This window comes from Falco rusticolus, chromosome 2, assembly GCF_015220075.1.
Source record: "Falco rusticolus isolate bFalRus1 chromosome 2, bFalRus1.pri, whole genome shotgun sequence".
NCBI classification, from domain to species: Eukaryota; Metazoa; Chordata; class Aves; order Falconiformes; family Falconidae; genus Falco; species Falco rusticolus.
Window position 1 is genome coordinate 2104759 of NC_051188.1, and position 18857 is coordinate 2123615.

At 47.7% G+C, this 18857-nt stretch overlaps 1 protein-coding gene across 11 annotated transcripts in view; it reads left to right on the plus strand.

Annotated features, from left to right (window-relative positions):
- Window positions 1-18857, plus strand: part of STIM1 (stromal interaction molecule 1) — a 100878-nt gene that overhangs the window by 54313 nt on the left and 27708 nt on the right. For all 11 annotated transcript variants that reach the window (XM_037376454.1, XM_037376453.1, XM_037376456.1 and 8 more), the window contains 3 exons: window positions 2442-2553; window positions 3709-3824; window positions 17964-18141. In XM_037376454.1, coding sequence (XP_037232351.1) covers window positions 2442-2553; window positions 3709-3824; window positions 17964-18141 — 406 coding nt within the window. The remainder of the gene's footprint in view (window positions 1-2441; window positions 2554-3708; window positions 3825-17963; window positions 18142-18857) is intronic.

Sequence of the window (18857 nt, forward strand, 5' to 3'; positions counted from 1 at the left end):
CATGTTTAATGTCTACTTGATAAAATAAATTACTAGTTTCTAAAGGATGCTGTCATATGGAGCCTAATCTTGGCGTTTGAACTTCAGTCATAAAACTAGTAGGACTGGGCTTGTAGGAAGGGTCTGCTCCTTCGTGTGGGCATGAAAAGCAGCTCTGAAAGGGGACCGAGGTCTGATGGCAGGCGGTGACAGGGGCAGCTATGCCTGTTTCATCTGTTTCCAAGCCACATGCTTTTCCTACCTGCTGCTGCTGCTGTTCCTGGTCACACATGTAAACTAAAAAGCTGTTTCCGCCCTCTATTTATCCAAAAATACAAAGGCTGTGGTGCTCTTAGAGGGTGCTGGATTTGATAGATGAAGCCCTCTGTAAGTATCACTCTACTGAAGCCACTGTACCAGCAGATCAGATCATTGTGGCAAGGATGCAGGGCAGGGGAGCTGCTCATCTTTGCACTTGAGTGTGCTGCCTGACAGTGCCAGCTTGTTTCTCAGTGATTTCTTCCAAAAATAAAGATCTCTGGATATGGAAGGCCAAAAAGAGAGAGAGCTTACATTGCCACCTGGCCCCATGGGTACCATCACTGCCCAGCTGGTGGGCTCTCAGTGGTCTGTGACAGTGACATGTGGTGGCTGGGCTGTCCGCCCTCGTGCCCTGCAGCTTCCCCTGCCTGCTTCACCTTTGTCATCTTGGTTGTGGCCACAGAAATCAGTTTGCTACAGTTTGTGGGCCAGCGACCATTCACTGCAGGGAGTTCCCTTAAGAGAGGGCTGTTTGCTGGCGTTGCGTTTGCTGACCTGCATCTGTGCGACTCCCTGCAAGCGCATGCAGAGATGACACCTTTTCACATCTTGCTCTCCTTTGCTCAGCGCTTGGCTCTGACTGTCTACTTAGTCATCTTTCCGTCGAAGGCATTTAGCTCGCTGGAGTGAGCTCGAAGATGTTTCTCATATTTGTAGGGCAACTCACTGTTGACATTTAAGAAGTGGCTGTGCAGCTCTGAAACTCGGCAGTGCCGCAGCCCTCAGAGCCAGCAGTAAATGGGCCTTTTCCCCACTTGGCTGTTGGAAAGGGCGTGTGAGAGAGGGACTGACGGATGTTGGGCCAGAAGCGTGCGAGGTAGTGACTGTCAGCAGTGGGTGATGTACCGCATAGCGCTCTGGGTTGCTGGAGCCTGGGTAAATGGTGCAAGAGCTCAGGCCATGCTAAACAAAGACAGAAGTTGATAATTTACAGCATAGGAAACCCCTCTCTGTCCTATGAAAAAAATCTGTTGCATGATTTTCTTTGCCTTCAAACCATTGCTCTAATTGCATCAAAACTATGGCAAAGGCAGAAGCTTTATTTCCAAAGATTTCCTATCTGTGACTTTCGAGCTATATGTCAGCTCCCAAAATAATCCACAAGTCCACAGGTAAGGCAGTTAAGGAGAAAAGTTCACCTAGTTCCCTTAGGCTGCTGCACCCACTCCACCTCCTCCTCTAAATCACTTCCTCAGGCTGTTTACAACCACGTTCCTACAGCATTTCTCCATATGTGCTTTTCCTTGATTGGTACTCACGGGTCCATGGGTCTGGAGGAAGGGGTGAGGCTTTCAGAGCATGTTGCGGAGATATGTTAGCTGAATTCAGTATTTCAGGGGTTTGGGCACATGATGAGGATGATGAACGTTCCTTGTTGGGAGTTTGGAGACAGCAACATCACTTGTATGATTATCAAAGCCAGGCTGGACAGGGCTTTGAGCAACAGGGTCTTAGTGGCAGGTGACCCATAGATGGTCTTGAAGGTCCCTTCCAACCCAAACCAGTCTGTGATTCTGTGATAGAAAACGAAGGGATTTCACTTGCCTGCCCAGCACTTTGGGCGTTGCCTTTCAGAGGATCTCAGCCTTGGGCCCTTCTGGTGACATTGAAAGAGTGAAGCATCACCTGCGCCAGCACTGAGGCTTCTCCTTTATCTGATGGCCTCATTGCATGTTTTTCTTCCACGAGCTGGAACCACAGCATAAAATCAACCACCTCGAAACGTTTGTTGCCAGAGGCTGCCGCTGGGAAAGCCCCAGTCCTTATGCGTGGTGCAGTGGGGTCTGTTAAGACTAAACATGTAGCAGCCCATCATGTCTATGCTGAATCTGTAGCAGGCCATCGTGTATAGAACTAATTAGCAAAAATAAGCATGCAAGCAACCAGGTAGAGGCTGAGGACCTGCAGGGTTGCCTGGAGTACCCCAGAGAGATTATTTCTTGTCTAATAGTCCATAGGAGTTAATACCCCTGCCCCAACTGCACACTTAATAGGAATGTGCTTAAACTTTGCAGATACTTTTCCTTTGCTGAAAGTGATAGGTTGAGGTGTGTCTGGCGAAGTTATGCTGTTGTTGCTGGCTTGATGATTTTAGTTGTTAAAATATTAAGCTGCTTGCTTATTTTCTACCTCTCCTACAGTGTATAACTGGACAGTTGACGAGGTGGTTCAGTGGCTCATTACCTACGTAGAGCTGCCACAGTACGAAGAGACCTTCAGAAAGTTGCAGCTGAGTGGACATGCCATGCCCAGGTCAGTGCTCACTGCATTGTCTTGTGTTCCTCTGGGATGTGCGCCAGGGAGAAAAACAGATCTGAGGCGGCTCATAACATCGTGTGCAATTCCTCAGCACGTACAGAGCCAAGGCTAATTCCCGTTCCGCTTCGGTTATGTTCAGAGGCTTTGGCTTTGCTGTAGTCCTCTCCGCAGGGAGTGGTTTAGCCCTAAGCAAGTGTGTATCTGCTGTGGGTGGAAGGAGAGGCGGCAGTCCGAATCGTGTGGTCGTGATTCCTGTCCTTGCTGGTTTGTATGCTAGGCTTCACCTGCCTGCCCCTGAAGCTATGTATTTAGAGCTAAAATCCTGATCTGGAAGAGAGCAGACCTAGGCTACATCCTGGCTCTGCCACAGCCTTTCTTCATAACCTCAGTCCAGCTGTGGAGCTTCTGTCATTGTTCATCATGCTCAGCAAAGGAGTATCTCCGCTTTCCGGGTTGCATCTACGTTAGCATTTAAGATCCCAGCTCAAGGGCTGCTGGTTATGTATCCCTGCATCGCCTGGCACTGGTATGTGCTCGTATTAACTTGCACCCTGTCATGCTCCAGCAAAGGAGACTTCTAAGCCTTGTGTTCTTCAAGAGAAACGCTGGCTGGGAGTTGGCCTGAGCTCGTAACAGGTTTGGAAAAACTCAGTGCAGCTTTTTGGGTAAAGGTTATTGCCATTGAAAAGGGATTTGTAAACTGACTGGGAAGAAGAGATTAACTGGGAATAAAGTAAGGTTTTCGAGGCAGTACATGGTCTGCAAAATAAGATGTCAAAGGCTAGCAGTACAGGTTTGATTTAAAAAATAAATTGGTGATTGGTAGGACACCAAAAGATCAGTTTTGATAGGAAATCAGTAACTTAGGTTGTCAGGATTAATGAAATAGTCATAGCCTTGTTTTTCCCTTCTCTCTGCGAGTAAAAGCCAAAGACACTGCTGCTGAACTCTTTCACAGAGATATCCTAGATCAGAGGGGACAATATTTAAGGGATTTCCTTTGTCCTGATAGCTGAAGCAGGGAGCTTTCAGGTCCTGCTCATCGTATTTCTCCTCCTGTAGTCTCCATGTTAGTAGTTTTTGGTCAGTTTTTAATCTAGATGGATATGACCCTGCCTACTTCTGTTTTTTATGTATTTTTTTTTACAGGCTAGCAGTGAACAACGCTACCATGATGGGAAGTGTTCTGAAAATGACAGATCGAAGCCACAGGCAGAAGCTGCAGCTGAAAGCTCTGGACACGGTGCTTTTTGGGCCTCCTCTCTGTAAGTACCATAATTCAAAGTCCTTTGGCTGTTCATCAAGAGGATCTGTGTCTGCCGAGTATCCGACAGCAAAGACAGACAGATCTGTGTGAACCAAACTTTGCCCTACATAGCCTCACCTAGGTAAATCATCCCTGGTGCGATTCCCCTGAAACAGGAACAGGTTGTCTCTGGATTTATCGGAACAGCTCTGTAGCACAGAGGCATCCTGCCTGCCGGGCTTACGTTTCCATCTCTGCCAGGCTGCTTGCAGGGGTGCGCTGTCCTGCTGGCATCTCCCATGTCCGTAGGGTAGAACCTTCCTGTCCTTCCTGTTTGTTGTGGTGCTGACTGCGTGTTGAGGTTTGCAGTGGGATCTGTTGGAGCTGGAGGGAAGCTGCTGCTGGGGACCTGGGGCTCCCTCGGTGACTCAGGCTGCAGATTACCTGCCTCTGGATGAGGGAAATAGCAACAGGCTGCATGGGAAGGCGTTTAGGATGGATGAGAATGAGGGACTGGGTTCCTTTGATGGTGATTATAGGCGTCTGTTGGCAGAATCTCAGACCCCTCTGATGCTTATCTCGGCAGTGCTCGGGGTTCTCCTGTTGCATTCATTCTGTCTGGCTCATGTCTGCTGTCTATTAAAGGTACTTCTGTCTCTCTCCCTCTTACTCATGGCTTTCTCATGAGCTTTGGGTGCTTTTGTGAGGTGAGCATAAACCTTGCTTGATCAGAGCCTGTTTCTGCTTGGCATCCTGCAGGCAAGATGCGTCTTTACGGCAGGCTGTGTTGCCTGTACAGGATTTGAGCCCTCTTATGCAGTACGCCTCTTTCCATTTTAGTTGTCGTGTGTCCCCTGTGTGGGAGGTTTAAAATGAATGCGAAAAGGTACTTTCTTACCGTGGTGCAAATGCGGTAGTCTGGGCGCAAATTCTGGCCCCAGCTTCGGTTGCTGGCAGTCGGAGGTTTACAGCACCAAAAATACCAGTTTGTGCTTCCTCTGTTCTTTGTGTAGTATTTTAAGCATCTGCAACTGTCTGTGGCTGGAGTAACAGATAGGATATACCTTTGCTCTGCGAGACACGGATCTGCTAACAATCCAATAGTGAAGTTCAGGTTTGTCAGCTTTTTTCCAGCCTTCCCTTTCTGGGCCGCCCAGCACTTGGCTGATGGGAAGTGATAAGGTGCTTCCATTATTTCTTAAATTTTTTTTTTTTTAAAGTCCAACTGTTAGTACAGTCTTTTCTTGTTTTCAGTCTGTGTCCAAGTTCCTGAGAAAAGGTGCAGTGAAGCAAATCCTGGGGAAAATGGCTGCGTAGAGTAAAGCAAGTGAAATTCATGAGGCTTGGTAGAGATGTAAGCTAAGTGAAATAGAAGCCTAGGTTACACAATCAGCCATTTTGGCTTCCAGTTATTAAAAAACACATGTTCATTCAGGAACAGTTTGCTTTTTTTATTTATACTTGGTCTGTGTTGCAAGCAAAGCTTTTTGGTTGGTCAGTGGTGGTGGAGACATGGTGGATGTGTGGCTGCTCTCACTGCTCATCGATGAAGGCTCGAGCCCGTAACTCCAGTACTTTTGGCGGAATTTTTCAGGCAATTCTTGGATACTTTGTAAACCGCAAAGTAAATCACTTGTAATAGCTTAATAGCCATTCTTCATGTTCAAGGTGCTCCATTTCACCATGCAGCGGTCATGGCACTGGAATATGAACCTGCTGTGGTCACACAGATGAAGGTGTGCAGTGAGCTGTCCTCATCGGGCTGTTTCAGATCAGTAAGGGTTTGTTACAGATTTTGCGGTCTGCATACGTACGTGTTGGGTGTATGAATAGAGGAAATATACCTTAATTTTTCAACTGAAGTAGAGATTTAACACTTTTTAGAAGGTAGTATTTTCTGTTTTCTGGTCAACCGAATGGGTTTGTCTCCCGTTCATACTGCAGGGAGAGGTGGTTTATCTAAAACATGTTCTTAAAGAATGGCTTGCGGAACAGCCATTAGCAGTGAGCAGTTCTGGGAAGTACTCGGTGACCTTTTAAGCTGCAGGAGCAGCTTTGGCACAGTGATAGATTTAGTGGTTTTGGATACATTCCTGTTATGGTTCGTTTCACATGGTCGGTGGCAGTGGTCTCCTGTGATCCTCCCTGTTGAAGCTGCTGGCAGTGGTTGGTGCCTCCCAGGTGCAGGATTTCAAGGGTTTGTCTTTTCCCGTGACATGGGTTTTTCTTATCTCTTGAAGATACTTTATATTCGCCACAGATATAAAAGCATTACAATAAAATAAAATAAATTAAAATAAAATCAGCCTAGATTGGAGCACCGTGATTGCTTCCTGCAGACTCATAAAACCAGAGACATCTCCTCCTCGGTGGGCGTTGTAGCACACGTACCAAGGTATAGTTCCACGGGGCCGCGTGAAGCCGGGTGAAGCTTTTTCCCATCCTGGGGCTAGAAAGCTTGTTCTCTGATGTCTCCTGTAATTTGTTGCAGAGGCTTCAGCAAGCATCAGGTGGTTGAGTGGGGCACCTGGCCAGGTTCCTTGCTGATCAGTAGACTCCTGTAACTCTGTGAGGTCTGTTTTCCTATGCCAGACTCCAGACGTGCCATTTCCTACTTCAAACAGGTCTGCCCACTTGCAGGATTGCGGCTTTGTAATTAATTCTGGTGCGAAGGAGTATGGTAAAATTATAATCTAAGCAAGATGAAGCGATTGCTGCTTCTGTGTCTGTGTCCCATTCCTGTGGTTCAGGAATTTATCCAGCACAAAATATCACAACTTCAGGTGAAACAGGAAAGGTGAATTTAAGAAAACAAGCAGTAAAATTCAAAATCATAGATAAAGTGAATTTAAAATTTTATTCTTTATAACTCTTGAGTGATGGAGGCTGAGACATGTCTCCCTGCAGATGGTTCAAGGCACCACTGTGGTACTGTTCAGGGTTATAAGACAATCAAAATGCTGTGTACCGAGTTATCCATCCTGGTCACTTCTCCTGGCCACCTTTCCAAAGGCCAACAAAGTGGGACTTTTGTAGTTGCCTGTGGGATTTCAGGAGAGGTTTCTGTAGCTCCACTTCCCAAGACAGAACCCTCCAGATGCTCTTTATTTCACAGCTAGGCACAAGCCACGGCAGTTTGCCAAGCCGCCCGACCGGTACCTGCCCTGGGCTGTGCTGCGGGGAGTTTGCCCGAGACTGGGGAGCGCTGCTCAGTGCTGCTCACCCCCCAGCCTCAGCACCCACAGGACCAGCTGGGCACCCTGGTGTGCCCATCACCCTGGTTTCGGTGCACCCCAGTGCCTCCCACACTGTACCAATCTGTCTGTGTGGTCCTGCAGCACTGTGGGATGGGGTCTCTGCTGAACCCCCAGCCTTTCTTATTCATGGTTATCATTAGTTGAGCGTTACCCTTATTTATTGAACGTCTGTGCGTGGGTTAACAGACGTGCAAGGACTGGGTGCCTGGAAAAGGAGACATCTCCCAGGCAGGAGGTGGCACTTGTTGGAGGTTTCTGAACAAACTGACCTGTTCTGGTTTTCATTAAGCGTCCATTCCTTGGTGCCTTCACTCCGGGGTGAATGAAGCCGTATTACATTCAGTATAGCTTCCAATACAGCCAGTGTGTTTCCCGTTGTTATATTAAAAGTGTATTTTACAAGTACTTTGAGATCAGTTGAATCATTATTTGTTTAAAGTGGTAAAATTTCTTAACCAAATACCAGATTAATTTATCGCCGTGAGATTTACCATCCACTTTAAATATTTACACTTAACTGGATTGTGTTTAGATTACCTGCACCTAGACAGAAAAAGCAGCTCTGTCTCATTAATAGGCTGCATAGGGTGTGTTAGCATTATTGTAAAGTTTTGTCAGTCTGTGTGCCGGAAGCACCTGGTCAATAAGCTGGGGCTTTAGGTTTGGGTGCTCCTTAAGGAGCAGTAGCTCCAAACCTGAAAAGCCAGGGAGCAGGGCAACAGAGAAACCTGGCTGGTCGTACGGGGTCCTATATTGCCAGTGAAAATCAGCACATTTGTTAAAGTTTCTTTCCACAATTGTGGGTGCAATAGCAAACAAAAAGAGAGTGTTCCACACTCAGGAAAGGACTGGGGCTTGGTATTGACGGAGAGAAAAATTACAGGAATTACAGGTGCCATCTCAAGGTCTTAGCTTCGTTTGGGTGTTTTTAGAACGGAGGCATTTTTTTATATTTTGTTTTATGCCATCATGCTTACAGCAGCTGCCACCAGGCTGACATTAGAGGGAATGTTGCCTGTCCCACAGCTGTACCCTGAGCTTCTGCTTCTTCTTCCCTGTCTTGCATCTGAAAATGTCTGCTACTGAACAAGGAAGGTGGTGTCACTGGTCCAATTAATTCATACAGGGAAATTAAAAAAAAAATAGTACTTCCTATGTGTGTTTTTTCTGATACTTCAACCTGAATTTAAATAACCGGTATAGAATTTACTGAGTATGTATATATTCTTCTATTTTAGCAATGCTTATGTAAGTTACTGTAAAACTGCTTCTTTTCTAATCATCCATGCTGGTTCTATTCCCAGAGTAAAACTTTGTAAACCTTTTTGTTTAAAAGATGAGGCTTTGAATTGGTGTCTTGCATGGTGGGACACTTTTGCTTAAGGCACTTGAGGTTACTGTTAAGTTTTACTGTGGTATAACTTTTTACCTTGCTCCCATAAAACATAAAACAAAGGCGGTGCCACACACCTGACATGACATTAATAGGCTTGCAGTCGGTGTGTAACAACTACTGTCTTTGATAAAATCAATTCTGTTCTTCCTTCTCTACCCCAAAAAGAAAAGGAAAAAAGGTATAGAAATCAGTGTTCCTTGGTGTACATTGCTTTTTCCTGCAGCTTTTGCAATTGTAACATGCACCCAGGTTTGCCTGGTCGCAGTTGCTTGTGCCGGGAGCGAAGGGGTGAAGCAGCGCAGGAGCAGCAGAGCAGAAGAGGCCACACGTGAGCAGGGAGAACAGGCTGTGCCAGCCCGTCTACAGGCTAGGGAGAAATGCAGTGTGATTTAAGTTGCAATAAACTGGACACAAACAATCTGAGCTTCGGCTATAAAACCTCTGCTCTCTGTACAGTTGGCCTCTGTCACAGAGTGTTAGGTACAGAGGCTAAATAGCTAAAATAGCAGAAAGTTCTGGTACAACACGTTAAAAAGCAGCAAGAAAATAAATTGACAGTAGAAAGATTATCTTACTGTGTTGCCTTGGTGATACAACATCCCAGCGGGTCACTCCACCGGCAGCTGGTACATGCTGTAGGAGCACAAGCCTTGGCGGGTGGTCAGAGGGAGAAACCGATGCCAGCCGCGATGGCAGAGACTGATGCCATCCTTTGCGCAGGCAACGGTGGCAATGGGCAGATGTTATACGTGGAAAATGCCGTCTTTTTCTGCTTGACGTAGGTCTTAGGACAGAGATTACAGCAGCAGGTCAGAGCACTGAACGCCCTCTGGTTCTTCTGACCCATGCTGTGCAGGGCGCCTAGGGCTGGTGAGAGTAATTGCTGCAGGGCAGTCCTCATTCACTTTTCCGTGGGTGGCCTTTGCTTAACAAGAACTTTTCTGGAGAAAGGTAGTTTATGCCAGAACACCTCTCCTGTCAATGCTTGCGGTCTTTCCCAGTGTTCTGCCTTGGACAGGCACTCATTACCCTGTAGGAGGGTGACTTGCCCTGCAACAGTTATTCTCACCAGCTTCTGCATGCAGAAGCAATAGTTCTGTCTGCTTCTTCTTCCTGACAAATCCTAAGTGATTTACAGTGATTTACAGAGTTCCCATGTCTTTGATAGATTGATAGCTTGGTAGTCCCTGTATGACATTCGTGGTCATGCGTGGCAGTGGTGCCCACCACGTAGATCAAACTGAACATGACTCCTGCACCAAGTGTTTGATGGAGCTGTACCAGCGGTACGCAGCGAGCACAGATTGGGTCTTAGAGTACTGGATATCCTCAGCAAATTTGCCAGTGACACCAAGCTGAGTGGTGCAGGTGACATGCTGGAGAGAAGGGATGACATCCAGAGGGACCTTAACAGGCTTGGGAGGTTGCCCCGTCTGAAACTCATGAAGTTCAAAAAGGCCAAGTGCTTCTAGTGTGCAGGCTGAGAAATGAGGTCATAGCACCGTGATGCATCTACAGTGACATATGTGAGCCTGGCCCACACACCTGCATGCTCCTAGCCAGGTATCACAGAACTGTTTGGGCTGGAAGGGACCTTCAAGACCAGCCAGTCCCACCCCCTGCCAGGGGCAGGGCCCCCTCCCCCCAGCCCAGGCTGCTCCCAGCCCCGTCCAGCCTGGCCTTGAGCCCTGCCAGGGATGGGGCACCCACAGCTGCTCTGGGCAGCCTGGGCCAGCGCCTCGCCGCCCTCACGGGGAAGGGTTTCTTCCTCATATTTAATGTAAATCTCTCCTCTTTTACTTTAAAACCATCACCCCTTGTCCTATTGTTACAGGTCCTACTAAAGCCTGTCCCCGTCTTTCTTATAAACCCCCCTTTACATATTGAAAGGCTGCTCTAAGGTCTCCGCAGAAGACTTGAATTCTTCTGGTCAACCTATATCTTACAAAGAAAAGTTCTAGGAAACAAAAAGGCTACATTTACATCTGAGCTGACTTTTCCACTGAGTTTCGTTATCCACTTGTTTTGAGTGAAAGTTGCTGAAGAGGAAGGATGTTTGTCAAGTCTTTGTGTGGTGGAGCAGAGAACGGTTGGCTCTGGCAACGGGAGTAGGAGATGAATCAGCTCGAGGTGGGGCTGGCAGGTATTTGTGCAACAGCTAAATGTGCCTTAGCTTAGGGCATTAGGCTGTGTGGCTGGGGAGGTGGCTGTGCTGGCAGCGTGCTGGGCAAAGTAGGGAATGGCAGTGGTGGAAGAAACAGTAAAGGAGAAAAAAGCTCTAATAGCTGTGGGTGGGTAGAAAACAAGCCACCTGAACACGTCAGCCTAGCAATCTTCTCAAAAGGTGAAATAAAAGGGATTCAAAATTATGTATCTGCAGCAACTTGCCAGAATCTGTTCCTGAGGAGGAGGATGTTGTGATAATCCATCTGGAATGGGAAACAGGGAATCTTGTTTATTTCTTCAGTGTTGAATTTACGAGGGAACGTTTTCAAAGAATGATTGAACTCTTCTGTGGCAGGTTAGATGATGGATTTCACGGCAATGTTTGTGAAGATACGGGGAAATGGTGCTTGGGTGTCTGCTGAATGTTTGGAGATGGGTCCCGTCTCTTTCCTCCCACGGGGGAAGGCCCCTCCACTGCAATCAGGGGAACAGCATCACTGTCCCTCCTCCATGCAGATCCAGTGCAGGGCTTCTGGGCAGCCCCCGCGTGCCACCCCCATCCCATGGTACACATCTTCAGGCTTCCACCTCCCAAGCGAAGCAGCCTGCCCCCAGGTACCCTTTCCTCTTGGCCCCAGCTCTGCTGATGCGAAACACGTATTTTAGCTGTGATCACAGAATCACAGAAGGGTTTGGGCTGGAAGGGACCTTCAAGACCAGCCAGTCCCACCCCCCGCCAGGGGCAGGGCCCCCTCCCCCCAGCCCAGGCTGCTCCCAGCCCCGTCCAGCCTGGCCTTGAGCCCTGCCAGGGATGGGGCACCCACAGCTGCTCTGGGCAGCCTGGGCCAGCGCCTCGCCGCCCTCACGGGGAAGGGTTTCTTCCTCATGTCCAACCTAAATCTCCCCTCTCTCAGCTTCAAGCCATTCCCCCCTGTCCCACCACTCCCTGCCCTTGCCCAAAGCCCCTCCCCAGCTTTCCTGTCAGCCCCTCCAGGCACTGGCAGCTGCTCTAAGGTCTCCCCGCAGCCTTCTCCTCCCCAGGCTGCACAGCCCCAGCTCTCCCAGCCTGTCCCCACAGCAGAGGGGCTCCAGCCCTCTGACCAGCTCCGTGGCCTCCTCTGGGCCCGCTCCAACAGGTCCGTGTCCTTCTGATGCTGAGGACCCCCGAGCTGGACGCAGCGCTGCAGGGGGGGGAAGTCTGTTTGTACCCTGACACAGCAGCTGTGATGCTCTCGGGGTGAACACGCTCTGGTCCCTGCCTGGGCCCCTCGAGAGCTTTGCAGGGACCCCACCTCAGGTGCCGTACTGACTTCTTGGGCCTTTTGCCTTACATCTAAATGTAGCTACAGAAAGAAGCCAGCCTCGCTGAAGTTGTGTGTGTCATGTTTGTGGGTTTTCCCTGTGTTTTGGGCAGTCTGTCTGCTCCAGAAGATCTCAGATTTCTATATGCAGAACGTCCATCATGTTGCATCAGTATATTTCTGTCAAGTGGGATACTGAGCTGCTTTACATCTGTTTCTTGAGCTGGCTTATGTGTATTCCTTGTTTCTGGCTCTCAGTCAACCTCCTACCAGCCACAGACGGCAGCAGCCCACTTGAGTCACTCCAGAAATCATTTTTCTGCTAGTGAGAGTGGCCCCATTAGACTGATGCACTTTCAGACTGATTTCACTTGCAGCAGAGTGAGGGGTGCAGAGAAACCAAAGATGGGTTGTGACCAGAAAGAGTCACGGGATGGAATCTGGTGCCATAACCAGGGTCAGACCCCCGTGTTTTGACATGATGGAAGATCACTGCAGGCGGTGGGTGTCACTGGTAATGAGCTCCATGTGATATATCCCTTAGGATGCAGTCAGAGGAGTGGGAGCATATGCATCCGTCATCTGCTGCTGGGGGGAACTGACCTTTAAAAGCCTCATCTTCTAGTTATGGCACATGTCGGCTGTTCTTTGCTTAACAGTAAATAAATCAGAAAACTTGAGATCCAATACAAAGCTATTTCCTAGTTTGATGCCCGTAGCACTGTAACACATCTATTCTTCTGTCTGTATGTTCCGAGTCTAGTTTAGTGCACATCTTCTGCTTTGCTCTGCTGCATTTTCCAGGCTGATGTTTTCTCCAGTTCATGTCTGCCCCTGTGGCATAAGGCAATATATTCCTTAGACTGAGACTGTATGTCCCTTCACGTGATGCTTCATCTAAAGCCTTTGACTAGGGATCATTCATTTTGGCAAATTTTGATATTTATGTGTGTGTGTTTGTATTTTTCTTGATAGTACCAGAATATTCTGTCTGTGGCTTGTATCCAAACTGCTAAGGATTCACTGTATCAGTTAGGTGACGGCTTCTGTATGTGAAAAAGAATTATCTAAGCTATCATCTGTGCTTGATGGAGATATTCTTACAGTCACCACTATTGTTCTCCCTTTGCTGGGAAATCCCAAGTACATAATTCATTGGAGGTGCATGAAAATGTAAAAAAATATTGCCAGCCCACCTTCCCCCAAATACTGAATTGTATCAAAGCCAGGGGAATTGTTTTCTCCTAACTAAAACGCACCAGCATCCTCCTTTACCACTTTTTCATCTTCACTTTATCACATTTCACATGCTAGCAATAACCTCTAGTTTCTGCATCTTGGTCTTGACTGAAATAGAGGTTCATGAGGAGTGTTTTGGGGATGAGTTAAAGCTAATGTCTTGTGTCCCTGCACTTGATTTCACTAGGGCATCAGGACATTTGGGGGTACAATAAATGTTCCTGCCTTGGCTGGGAAAGTCCTTGTCCCTCCAAATGATGGAAGTAAATTAATTGATTTATTTTTTTTTTACTTTTTATTAGAGGTTTTGACGAGAGAACTGACACCAATAATTTCTCAACAGCCTGAAAATGTCTTCACACCTCCTCTTAGAAGGTGAAGTCTCTGTTCCTTGGGTAAATTTACCTGGTTCTTGAGTTTCCTGGGGAAAAGAGACCTGATTTTTATGCTGTACAGTGCACTCTTCATGTTTTGTAGCTTCGGATTTCTCACAAAATTGAGAGAACACAAGCGCTGAGTAGAGCCTGGTGTGTATCCGAGTTAGAAATGAACCTAATAATGTATTGTTGGGGAACAGAGTTGTCATATCTTAATTCTTTCCATTTGAAGGAGCCACTGTGTCTGCATAAAGGTATATGTAAAGTTCTTTTTGTCTTTACCGCCTGTTGGGGATTTTACCATAGGTCAGTAAATTCAGTCAGAGACTTCAAACGTGGTTGTTCAGAGCCTTCACCATCACTGTGATGTGATAAATGCAAATTTCCAGTTGAAAAGGCCAGTTGAACAGTTCTCTCTTGAGTTGTGCAAACCTGATGCTTAGACCTCAGCATTACAAAAAGCATGTAATACTTCCCTTTTTCATAAGCTTTACAAGAACAATATATTGGAAAAGCCTTTGAACGCTTGCAAAATTTAAAAGGAACGGAAGTGAAACCCCTAAATTTACTATGTGTGTGTCACTTTGAGGGAAGGATTCCTTTTTGGGGGGGTAATCATGTTTGTTAATTCTATTTTAAGGTAGCAAAGATGAATTTAAGGCCCTGCGGGACTCTTTTGTCTACATTATAATGCTGTGAAGGGCAGTACTTATTAAAATTAAGATCATTATGTCAAAATTTTGTTGGTAGAGATTGGTGTAATCAACAAATTTTTAAGGTCTGTAAAACTTCAGATAAGATGGAAAGGCATTTGGAGAAACTCCTTGCAGTGGGAGAACAGCGGTTGTCTTGTTGCTTCTTAGTTCATGAGAAAGCAGTAGATGCATTGTTGTAACTGGAGACAAATTGCTGAAGGATTTTGTGTAAGATGAAGGACCCACTTTCTCAGGGATGCAACAGAACTCATCCAGCAAGTGTGGCATAGCAGTGCCTTGCGTAACTGTTTGTAAGCCCCCTGACAGCCCCTGAACAGAAAGTGTTGGGAAACTTGCAGCCCAGGTGGTATTTTATGCTTAATCCATTCACGTAAGCTCGTCTGCCGTGCACGGGAAGGACAGGGCCCAAGCAGAGATGGCAATCAATCTGTTCCCAGCTGGAAACTTGACTGCGCAGTGACCCCTCCAGACAGTCACAGCATGGCTGGGGTGGGAAGGGACCCCTGGAGCCCACCCAGCCCACCCCCCTGCTGAAGCAGCTCTCCCAGAGCAGGTTGCACAGAGCCGCGTCCAGGCGGGTTTGAATGTCTCCAGAGCAGGAGACCCCACAGCCTCTCTGGGCAGCCTGTCCCGGTGTCCCGTCACCTTCAGGGGAACGATGTTCTTCCCCACATTCAGATGGAAGTTCCCGTCTTGCACTTTGTGCCCGTTGCCCCTTGTCCTGTCGCTGGGCACCGCTGAAAAGAGCCCTGGCCCCCTCCTCGTGGCACCTGCCCTTAAGATATTTGTAGGTCTTGATGAGGTGACCCAGGGCTGGTTCTGTCCTGCAATCTCGGCGGTGGGAGCTGGCATCTGCCCAGCCAGCATGGGCTCTGTCTTGCCACCTTCAAACACAAAACACATGCCATGAATCGAGGTGCTCACAAAAGAGCTGGAAAGGGGGCACAGCCATGCTGGCTGCTGCCTCCAGGCTTGGCAGTAGCTTCTCCTGCATGTTGGGCTCTTAAAGGTCTTTCCCAGCCTAAATGTTTCTGTGATGGAGAGCTGCTGCCAGGTGCTCATGGATGGCGTGGGAGAGATCCCGTCCCTGTGCAGGCTGACCCTGTGCAGCATCACTTGCTTCTGTGCTTCAGTTCACTCTCCTACAAAATGCATCCGCACTTTTTCCTGCCTGTGGTGGGCAATAGCATTACCTTTGTCTTAAAAATATTTAAAAATTTGTATCTGAAAAAAGGCTAATCACAGTAAACTTGTTTTGTCATCTGTAAAATGTCTGGTCTTTGGCTTTCCCACATCCACTCCTTTTGGAAAACAACAAGGTGCAATTCCTGTCCCATCTTAATCTCTCCTCACCGCTGTGACTTCCCAGTGCCCAGGCCCTACTCCCTGCTGTGCTCGTCGTGACCCTGACATGCAAGAAGCTCCTTTTGGGGGAGTCCTGCTTGTGCTTGCCAGGCTGCCATGAGCTGTTCGCCCCACAGGCAGGCAAGTATTGCCCCAGGGATCCACCAGCAAGGGCTTATGTCGCTAAATAGTGTTTTTCCTGTGAAAGTGGGTGATGCTTTGGGCGCAGTCCATCTCATGCATGCTGAGTTGAGGTGTCCTCCAGCCTAGGTGCAGGGCAGAGGGAGGGGTGTTGCGATTTGGGGAAAATAGTGTTGCTGACTCCTTTTAGACTAACTGTGAGATTGCGTTACAGCACATAGTTTGCAGTTCCTCTAAGAAAAAGCCCTTTGGTGGCTGCAGCTTGCTGGCAGCTCTCGCCTCTGAATCCAGAGATGACCCAGCTGCCGCTCTGTGCTCTCAGGGTGGGCAGTAAGGGGAGAGGGCAGGTTGCATACGTACATGTCTGTGTTTAAAAAAAACTCTGCTCTTGCTTCAGGGAAGCAAAGATGTTTTCTGGTTGTGCCTGTAATGACTCTTTCACTTCCCTTGTAGCTGCCAAGCTAAATTGTCCCATCAGTCTTGTCTGTTTGGATGCATTGCACGGAGCTGGGCAAGTGGGGTGGCTGGGAGCTGCTGGAGCTGCACGGCATTTGCTCTCAGATAAGCACCTCTTCATGTGATCATGTCCCTCCCAGGATCATATAGAGTGATTTAGGTTGGAAAAGACTTTTTAAGATCATCGGGTCCAGCTGCTAATTAACACTGCCAGCCCCACCACTAAATCATGTCCCTAAGCACTGCATCTATGCGTTTTTTAAACACCTCCAGGGATGGTGATTCCACCTCCTCCCTGGGCAGCCTGTGCCAGTGGTTGACCACCCCTTCAGTGAAGACATTTTTACTAATACCCAGTCTGAACCTCCCCGGCACAGCTTGAGGTCATTTCCTCTCGTCCTGTCGCTTGTTGGGAGAAGAGACCGACCCCCCCTTACCTACAGTCTCATTTCAGGCAGTTGTAGAGAGCAAGGTCCCCCCTGAGCCTCCTCTTCTCCAGGCTAAACACCCCCAGCTGCTCCTCATAACACTTGTGAACTCCTACATTTACAAGAACCTGATGTAAAAGCCTCTGGGACTTGAGTGTGTTTTAGAGGAGCCTGTGTTGCAAAGTGGTGTTGGGTCACTGGTGTGTTCGTGTACAGCGCTGTACGGAGCGGCTGATACGCCCCGTGCTGCTGGGAGCTGCCTGTTATCCCTCTGATGCCTGTAGACCCCCATGGAGATCGGCATGCCTAGGATAAAACCTGTGGTACTGCTAGCAAGAAGAAATCGGCACTGTGTGACGTGCAAGTGGAACGTTGCGCTTGGGGGTTTCCAGTGTGCAGAATCATACAGAACGCTCTGGTTGGAAGGGACCTTCAAGACCAGCCAGTCCCACCCCCTGCCCCGGGCAGGGCCCCCTCCCCCCAGCCCAGGCTGCTCCCAGCCCCGTCCAGCCTGGCCTTGAGCCCTGCCAGGGATGGGGCACCCACAGCTGCTCTGGGCAGCCTGGGCCAGCGCCTCGCCGCCCTCATCATGAAATATTTCTTCCAAGTATCTGGTCTAAATCTACCTTCTTTTAGTTTAAAACAAGTAGCTACTGAACGTTTAGTCACAGCTACCTTGACTAAGCTTCCCTTTCTCATTTTTCGCTTTCTCAGTACATACTTTTTTGATGATTTGCTAAACAGTAAACAATAAAAAGAATTCTGCTTGAGTCATCAGTTTGGGTTTTGTTTAGCACTTAAACCATGCATCCACACTTTTTTTTTTTAAAAGAACTGCATTTTGCTAACTGTTTAAAAAGGGGGGTTCCACATTTAGTTGTAATTCTGATGGGAAGTTTTGCAACCTGACAGTTTTATACTTGATGTGCCCCACCTCTATGATCACAGTTAAATTTTTGCAACAAAGTTATTTTTTTTTAGCTCATTATATTCTATGTAGTTCAATGTTACCTGTATTGTCCTAAAAGAGCACAGCTGTTCTGGGGCTTGCTATGTGGAGGCTCTCCTGTATTACCAGGCAAATTGTATCTACACAAATTGTATCTATTTCATCTTTTTTTTTGTTTTCCTTCCCCATTCAAATTGAATAAATGTTGTCAAGCTTCTTTTTTTCCCCTTAAATATCAATGTAGCTCACTTTTTCCCCTTTGTGAAACCTGCTGCAGTTCCTCCTGATGCTGTCTTAAGTTTTCATGTCCAGCTCTGGTGCAGGCAAAGCACTGCAGAGTTAATTGTCATGTTCTTTTGAATTCAGTGGTATCTCTGGTCTCTTCCAGTAACTCGTCACAACCACCTGAAGGACTTCATGCTGGTGGTGTCCATCGTCATCGGAGTGGGTGGCTGCTGGTTTGCCTACATCCAGAATCGCTATTCAAAGGAGCACATGAAGAAGATGATGAAAGACCTGGAGGGACTCCACAGAGCTGAACAGTCTCTCCATGACCTTCAGGAGAGGTAGGTTTTATGTGTCCATCCAGTTGGAGTGTTCCAACTGTCGATCTTGCCTGCAAGTTTGTTATTAATATAGATTTCAGGAAAGATTTTTCTTTTTAGCTGTCGTGCTGTACCAGTCAGCACCTTCCCCAGCGACCGTAGCAGACCTGCCAGCCAGAATTAATGGCTCAGGCGGGTGCCTGGATCATCAAGGAGTTCAGTTACCAGGCTACACATAATGATGTGTGCGTGGTCACTTGACCTGCTCTTTGGTGGTGACATGCTAATTATTTGTACTTGCAGTCTGCCACGTGAAGGCCTAGGCAGTAAAAACTCCCTCGTGTTACTACAATCCTGAAACGTGGCAATGAAGCCACCTGAGCAAAGTGACAACATCCATCACCAGCTTCTCCAGCTCCAAGGGCTCCAGTGCATGCTGACATGTGGTCTAGTGACATGCTTCCGTGGAGTTTTGTTTCCTTTCCATGCTGTTTTTATGTCGTGTTTTGTCTCTTTAGTTCCGGTTCTGCTCTAACGGTCATTACTGGTTCAAAAAAGTAGTTCCCAAATTTCTGGGAAGACTTTGTTTAGCTTTGCTGCTTTTGGCGTGTGAGTGGTCTCCTCCCTGCGCTCAGAACTTTGCTGCTTTAAGAAGTGAAACATCCACCTGAGAAAAATGGATGGGAGTGCTCCTTCTGCACTCAACAGTGGCCGCTTCATTTGGAGTGTGTTTTGTT